This window comes from Ruditapes philippinarum, unplaced genomic scaffold (assembly GCF_026571515.1).
Source record: "Ruditapes philippinarum isolate M1 unplaced genomic scaffold, ASM2657151v2 ctg16357_1_1_1_1, whole genome shotgun sequence".
Taxonomy (NCBI): Eukaryota; Metazoa; Mollusca; class Bivalvia; order Venerida; family Veneridae; genus Ruditapes; species Ruditapes philippinarum.
Genome location: NW_026865949.1, coordinates 6,461 through 14,778, shown reverse-complemented (window position 1 = coordinate 14,778; position 8,318 = coordinate 6,461). Strand labels below are relative to the sequence as shown.

General features: G+C 33.2%; 2 protein-coding genes and 1 long non-coding RNA gene across 3 annotated transcripts; 1 reads left to right on the top strand and 2 right to left on the bottom strand.

Moving 5' to 3' along the window:
• Positions 1 to 593: 593 nt before the first annotated feature.
• On the top strand, positions 594 to 2,087 carry LOC132730817 (uncharacterized). The gene is made up of 2 exons (XM_060716862.1): positions 594 to 715; positions 996 to 2,087. Exons 1-2 carry the CDS (start codon positions 594 to 596, stop codon positions 2,029 to 2,031), a joined length of 1,158 nt encoding a protein of 385 aa, XP_060572845.1. The 3' UTR covers positions 2,032 to 2,087.
• Positions 2,088 to 4,625: 2,538 nt separating this feature from the next.
• LOC132730818 (uncharacterized) lies at positions 4,626 to 5,813 on the bottom strand. Its single transcript, XR_009625801.1, has 2 exons — positions 5,764 to 5,813; positions 4,626 to 4,965 (listed from the first exon to the last, which is right to left on the bottom strand). It is a non-coding gene; the product is annotated as an uncharacterized LOC132730818 (long non-coding RNA).
• A 351-nt stretch (positions 5,814 to 6,164) lies between these two features.
• On the bottom strand, positions 6,165 to 7,964 carry LOC132730816 (uncharacterized). The gene is made up of 2 exons (XM_060716861.1): positions 7,744 to 7,964; positions 6,165 to 6,698 (listed from the first exon to the last, which is right to left on the bottom strand). The coding sequence occupies exons 1-2, from the start codon at positions 7,835 to 7,837 to the stop codon at positions 6,427 to 6,429; spliced, it is 366 nt and encodes a 121-aa protein (XP_060572844.1). The 5' UTR covers positions 7,838 to 7,964; the 3' UTR covers positions 6,165 to 6,426.
• Positions 7,965 to 8,318: the final 354 nt, after the last annotated feature.

Genomic DNA, 8,318 nt, shown 5'->3' with positions numbered 1-8,318 from the left:
CTATCATCCTTTTATAACCATCAGAAAGGACATTCTGCATCAATCACTCCTACTCGGAAACCATGTAAAGTAAAGTGTGACAGCGGAACGAAGAAAAGCAGCTTTGATCGATGAAAGCATACACATGAAAGAGCAACGCTAATCGGAACTAAAGATGATAACACCAATCTTGTCGTTTAAACTGCAAATTCTCACAATGTAGTTTGTTACGAGTATATTAATCTTACTCACTTTTCAGTTCTATATTCATTAAAATTATTCTATACACTATTTCGACACACTTAAAGACCAATTACAATCGTTAGTAAAAAAAATAAGCCCCTAACATGAACGTCCTGTTATAAAATCATAACCTATCGAAACTGTTTAAAGTATGTGTTAGACGACAATGGACGTATTCCATTCACCTGTTCTGGCTTACTGTTCTGTGTTCCGGAATGCTCTTCTCAAATGTACGAAAGGAATATTTCAGAACAAGCGTACTGTGCTAGAATTATGTTGCAATCAAAGCAATATTTCAGAACATAGACACTGTTCTAGAATTGTGTTCTGAATGGAGCAATTTCGGAACACTGCTCTAATCAGTATCAAAAATGGCTGTTGCAAGAGCTGCAGTCCTTTCTGTGCTAATGGAGGAGATGATTTATTGTGAAGAGGGGATGGAGATTGACACTGATGAGTCTGCAATGCTCATTCTAATTATTGCGGCAAAGTTGTAAGTTAAATATGATATTATAGATGATACATTTATTTGAGCAGCATTTAAAAACAATTTTAAATGCATGGTTCACAGTAGCCTTTGTGTATAAGTATGTAAGTATACACTGTATATCATATGCATACATTTGCTGATTTTCTGTCATTCAAGGTAACTGATGATAGCATTAATGACACAGAAATATAATGGACTTTAGTGAATAAGTAGTTTACTTGGGATAAATCTTTAGTTTGTAAGTCATCCAATATGGCTACTTAATTATATGATGTATTTCAATTTATTTCAGTGTCCGCAGAGAGAGACAAAAAGTTGAAAGATATGTTGAGGGAACAATTCCAATGTACTACTTAGACGACTTTAAAAGATTTTTTAGAAAGACTAGGACAACATTCGAAATAATTTGTGAAAATCTTGGTGAGTTCCAAGAGCTGCTACCCAGTTGGACAGGAGGAAGAGACCATATAAATATAGAAAAACAACTCTTAATTACACTGTGGTATATTGCGACACAAGACACTACACATAGCATTGCAGACAGGTTCAATGTTACAGAATCCTCAGTTGTCAGGTGCAAGGATAGAATATTTAGTGTGTTTCTAACTCATCTGAAGCAGCAATTTATTATTTGGCCTAGCAACAATGTCAGGCAAGAGGTTATCGATGCATTTCGTCGCAAAGCTAATTTTCCTGATGTATTGGGAGCAATCGATGGAACCCACATTAAGATAAGAGCACCAAAAGAACACAAAGATGTGTATATAAATCGGAAAGGATATCATTCAATAGTATTGCAAGGAGTCTGTAGAGGAGATCTTCGTTTTACCCATGTGTTAGCCAGCTGGCCTGGAAGTATTCATGATGCAAGGGTCCTGAGAAACAGTGATTTATGGGAGAACGGGTTTAATTTGTGCGGCAATGGTCATCTATTAGGAGATGGTGCATATCCTTTACGAACTTGGTTAATCACCCCATATCGAGATAATTGGCATCCAACACCACAAAAGAGAGCTTTTAATCAAGCGCTCTCTTCTACACGTGTTTCAGTGGAACGAGCCTTTGGATTGCTCAAAGGTCGTTTCTGTAGACTTCAGTATATCAATACTAGAGAATTAAAGACAGCTGTAGATACAATAGTGGTCTGTACTATTGTACATAACATTTGCATTATTAATGGAGATGAAATGCAAGACTACTTTGATGATGACCATTATGCTAATGTTCATGCACAGAACAATTTCCGTAACAATAATCAAGTAAACAGTGAATATGCTGGCATCGCAAAGCGTGACGCACTTGCTAGAAATTTTCCTTGAATGTGATTGTTACACATATTAGTGACTCATATTAATATTTGTCAGGGAAATAAAGAATGCATGTGTAAACTCTTTTTGTTCTTGATTAGCCTAACTTACAACACACTCATGTATCATTTGTGCTCAAATTTTCCAAGGTTAAGAATTTTAACCCCGCCAAAAACATTTTATCAAGTTTGAAAGCTTCAGACATGCTAATGTATGGTCTTGTACTGGTACTGCCCAGGAACTTGGCTTTAAAGCAGCATGCCTTCAGATGAGCCAAAATATTTCAATGAAGTCAAACTTGCGAAAAATGTACTAAGACATTAGGGAAAGTAGAAAGATTCAAGTAAAAATATCATATTATAATTGACTAATTGCTAATACTTCATTATTTAAGACTATATTTCTACTGCGTTACTAACGCAGTAAGGGCATTTTTTGCATATTTTTACCTCTTTTTCTAATTTACTGTGTGTTGTAAGTGCCATCGATAATGTGTAAGTTGCTTCCTTTTGGTTACTATACAATACAATACTTTTAAATACTTTTTCAAATTTTTCATTAAATAAGCATAAATCTGGAGGCTTTCTGCTTTTAAAAAAGTGTCCCTAATGAAATATCATTGAAATCAAAAACTAAACTTAAGCAAAAAAAGGCTGTTTTTTCACCTTTTTTAAAGAAAAGTAAATTCAGAAATTTTTAGCTAGAAGATGGACTAGAGAAATTCATGACAAATCAATTGCAGCGTTCTTTATTTTTATAAATTTATTCATAAACTTTAAACAAATAAATTCAACAATGTATGAGTTAAATAAGAAGGCAATGAAAGCCCAATTCATCTCACCTGAGTACCATTAAAACATATCAGTGTCTACATGTAAGAAAAAAATCTGGTTTCAAAAGATTACTTAGATTGGGCAGATCTTAAAATCAACAAAATTCACAAATTTTTTTTTCATTGTTTGGCCTTGTGACCCAAGTTTAGACCTCACATTACGTATGTTCGAATTCGTCTGAGATTTTATTAATACAATCATTCTGATCAAAGAACACGCCACAAATAAACTCTGGGTCTAACGACAAACACTGAGTGACCACAAAAGCTCACCTTGAGAACTTTATGCTCAGGTGAGCTAAAAAATCATATACTTATATGAATTATTGTAACAAAAAACAAATTTGACTAGAACCAAAGGCTCATCTGAGCACCAAAATGACAATCATTAAACAAAATGTTGAAAATTACTATACCTACTTGAACAAGATTACTAAAACTTTTATTAAGTTACAATTGTATCAGACAATAAGCTACTGAATTAATCATGTTTAATACACTTCAAGTGCAGACTTGTAAAATAAAGTAAAAAAGCAACAATAACAGCTATTGAAAGATGAAGACTTAAACCATTATTTTAAACTTTACCTCAAGTTAAGGGCACAACTAAATAAAACAATTTAGAGCAATGGGAAAGTATCTGCTAACCATACATTACACAGATGAAAATACTTTGTCGGTCATATATCCACTATTCAAAGCATGACACTGCTTGCAAAACTTACTAAAATGCTCACCAAGAGCTTTTTAGCTTTTCCAATTCTTCTTTGAAGGCAGTCATGTGCATATTTTACCTTTTGCTCTCAAATGTAAATATCCTCCGACAATTTACAAAACAAACAAAATGTGCCCCTTTAAATTACAAAAATAAAATATATATGCATCACCTCTGCATAACAACTATAAAACTAAAACTGAAAAAAGACACAAACTGCTTTCCTAAAACAAGAGCTATCAGTGATCCCATGTGTCGCCCCATGACAGCAAATTTCATGCTGCAACTACTGAGTTGCAGCAGTAGTTGCAGGAAGCACAAAAAACATTAACAGGGCAAAACAAGTATTTTCTCTTCCAGAACCATCTCTGTCGAAAAGCATTTAAATCAGAAATCCCATGTAGTATGTGCAAGTACTTGAGCTACTGATTAGTCCTGTGAAGTTTCATTGAAATTGCGTAAGTGGTATAGGAGGAGTAGTCCAGACAAAATTAAAAAATGATCAAAGGGCCATAACTCATTTAATTACAAAAAGCCAATGATATGTACAACTCAATATTCCTGTAAAGTTTGGATCAAATTGCACCAGTAATTTCTAAGGAGTAATCCAGACAAGATTTTGTGTACTTGGCAACACAAAAAGCCACCTTTTTATTCAAGTGTCATAACTCGGCCAAAAATCATTCAAGCGGAAACCTCATGTAAAATACACAATCAATTGAGCCACTAATCCATCATGTTGAGTTTCATTGAAATTGCATAGGTGGTTAAGAGTAGTCTGGACAAACTTTATTTATACCTTTCTTATTCAAGGGTCATAACTCAGCAAAAATATTGTTCAATTGGAAATCCCGTTTAATAAATTACTATGCACAAGTACTTGAACTACCAAACAATCCTGTTATGTCTCAATTAAATGACATTAATGGTATAAGAGGAGTAGTGTAGACAAACTTTTAGATTAAAAATAATTAAAGGGTCATAACTCTAACAAAAAACCATTTAAATGAAAAATGCCAATTATATGTACAACTTAACTTGGTATTGAGTATTTCGATAAAGTTTGGATAAAATTACAAATACAGTTTTTGAGGAGTAGTCTGAACAAGTTTGGTGACAAGACGTACTGACAGACAGACAATCAGACGATAGAAAAGTGATCCCTATATGTCGCCACTACTTCGTAGAGGCGATACAATGAGGAATAATGTAAAACATAACAAAACTGTCTGCTTCTATGTGCGGTAAGTTTTCACAGCTCTCTTAATATTTGAGCGACAAATAGGACAAATATTCACAAGTGCTGCACAACCTAAACACACTACTATATGGCCACACTCTAGCAATACACAGTTTATTTTTGTGTCCCAACATATTTTACAGATATCTTCTTCATGACCTGAAAAAAATAATGGTCCTATTAAAGAATAGTTTATAAAGAAATTCTAAGGTAGACAATAAAAATGTGTTTTAGGATATGTAAATGTTTCAAGCTGTGTAAGTTCATTTACTGCCATCTTTTAAAGGGATACTCAGGCAAAATAATGGCAAAAATATAAAAATGATTTTCTGTACTCAAATCACCCTAAAATGACATTTCTTAAAGTCCCAACATGAATTTCTGTATAAATTCTATATATTTTGGGTTTGAAGTTTAAATATATCTATATATGTTGAACGAAATTTTGACGCGAACAGAATCACCGAATAGTTTAAAAACAAGTCATGCGATTTGAACAAACCCTGGAAGTTACAATAACAAATATTGTGGGTATTGTATGATTGAAACAAGTCTAAGTAATTGATTTGACATGTTTTTTTAACGTTTCCAGAGTACAGAGTGACAACTATTGTGAAATTTTAGCGCTCTAACCTGACCCACGCGGGTCAAGTTAGGAAAACACCATTTTATTCTTTATATGGAGAAAAGTTTTGTTCCTTTGACTGTTAAGTGTATTCATTTTGAGGACATTTACAGAATAATGAATGAAAATTTCAAAACTAAGAAATGAAAATTTTGCCTGTGTCTCCCTTTAAAGCACTTAATAGAGTTCCATCTTTTGATCATGCATTTCTTTTTGTCTTTTGCTTTCCTCTTCATGACGTTGCTGTTGTGAAGCCATAAAATCTTTCATCATGGACAAAAATTCATCTTGTTTTCTTTTTTTTACTGGTGGAGGTGAAGGCTCCAGCTTACCTTGATCTATGTCTGTAACTGTTGCAGAGTCATCATCCTTTACACCTGCAATAAAAAAACAAGGGATACAGTGCAAATATAGAGAAGAAATTCAATTTCCTTAATAAGCAACTGGTTTGTTGTCAACTGGGTGAAGAGTTGTATTTTACCACTATGAATATTTCTGTGTAACAAGAGGGCAAGATAATCTTATATTGTTCACAGGGTTCAGTAATGTGATGTGATGAAACACAATGCAAAAGTTTTTTTTTTGTTTTTTTGTTTTTTTTTAAAGTAAGCAATTAGGTTTATGTTAATTGACAGATTAGTAATATTTTACCATTACTTTAGAGTTAATGGAGATTACAATGTGAAGTTTTAACATACGTTAATGAAAGTCTCCAGTGACCTTAATATTTTAAACCTTATTACATTGAAACTGTTGGCTAAGAATAAGCTGATGCAGAAAACACAAATTCTAATTGAAACTTTGTATAAATATGTAATCAAATATACATTCAGCTTCGACAACTTCATCATTCGAGCTGACACTACTGTCTAACACATATTTAGGCTGTATATTTGGCATTTTTGCCAAGAATTCTAAGGCCTCTGCATATGGATGTGTCTTTCTATTATTTCCAGAATTTCTATTATGGTCGGTAACATTCTTCAAGCCCCTTATTAAGGTTTTTCATCTTCCTTCACATTGTGAGGGAGTGAAAGTGTAGTTATGTTGCTCAAAGTACAAAGAAATTTCTTTCCACATTTCTTCTTTTTTTTCATTTTACTGCCTTCAGTTATTTTTTTATATTGTTCAATAAGCAATAACGTTGCCGGTCTTGTCCAGTACAACAATGCTTCACTAGAACTTGAAGTTGAACAACTGTTATCAGTTGGTGAGTCTATAGCCTCTTGCTCCCCAAATAAAGTTGGTGCATCATAGCCTCCAGAATCTGTAATTATAAGTCAAAGAATTTTAAATAGTTTATGAATTACATACTTATATATGATTATGATCAATCATTAAGTGGCTACAGGTCTGGTAACCAGACTGCTAACTCAATCCTACAAGGTTTGTCTGGTAATCAATATAATTGCAACATGTACAAACCATTTACATATATATGTATCATATTTTCATGTCCTGATGTTTACAGTAGGTTTTTCTAATTATACTAACTGAAATTTCCCTAATTAATAATAAGTTCTCCACTACAAAGCCATAATTATACCAAGTCTAAGTGAATTTCCCATTTATATTATGTGTGCAACTTTTTTCTATCCTCTTCACAAACAAATGTATAGCAAAGTAGAAAAAAAGTTAAACAACTGACAAAGACATTTTGCTCGACTATTTCGACCTGAAAATGGATAGTGAAAAAGGGCATCCAAGGACACGATAAATAAAGTCATGATTAAAAATGCAAATTGAGAAAAAGAACTTAAAAGTTAACTGACAACAAAGTTACAGGTTGTATTCTGGTACTTCTTGGCTACTCCAGTAATTAATTTGGCAGGTGCCAGTTAGTAATTTGCCTCGTAATGATCCACCCAACACCTAATCTACCTGCTACTGTATGTTTTGTGTGAAATTTCATAATTTTTAGGGTTTTAAATAATCAATAAGTCTAAATTACAGATTTTTGGAATATATATTATTGATCCTCATAATATCAACGATACAATAGCATCAATATTGTTTACCTCGTATTCAAATCTTTTCTGTAAAAGTTAATCTGATAAATGAAAACAATACTCAAATCATAAAAATTCCTTAATTCAAATGAATAATGTTTAATGAAGTGGGCAAATCATTTATAAAGGGGGGCGAGTCGTTATGGGTCGGATTGTCGGTGGAGCGAATTGTCAAAACGGGACATAAATCGTGAAAACTATGTCCTAAAGAGTTATGTGCCTTTTGCCTTTTTATATGACTGAGGTTTAAGTATGCTTTTAAGTAAAAACTACTTTGGCTATAAATTTTACTTGAATTATTACCCGTCTGTGCGCAGCTATGTCTTGCAAAGACAGTCATGTCATCAAAAAGACGATTGCAAGGTTCGCACTGAAAAATCGTTCGTCTGTCAGCCATCTTGCAACATGTGACGGAGCCCTCAGCAGGTGCGCTGCACCTCGATTAGATTAGAACAGTCAGAACATGTTCTGAAGAATGTAACGCAGTGTTTTCAAATACTCCATTGCCACAGAACCTGTTCCGAGTGTTCGGAGCCGCGAAAGGAATACGCCCAATATCTCTACAATTGTAAAGGCTAGCGTTCCTCACATCTTTGCAACAGGTAGAATGAATTTACAGTATAAATGTTTACAAACTAGATCCCCATGTCGATTGTTTCTTTCAATTGGAAGAACCTTGAGCATTAATGATTTATTGGTATATGCAAACTATATTATATTGAAATATAAAAATATAATTAAGTGTAAAAGTCATTTACATGATTAGAGATAATTAGAGAAAATGAAAACAACAGAAATTTCAGCAGTTTTAAACTAAGCAACAAGTGGCTAAATTTGGAGTTAATTTTTCTTATCACCTACCTCTCCTTTATTATTGA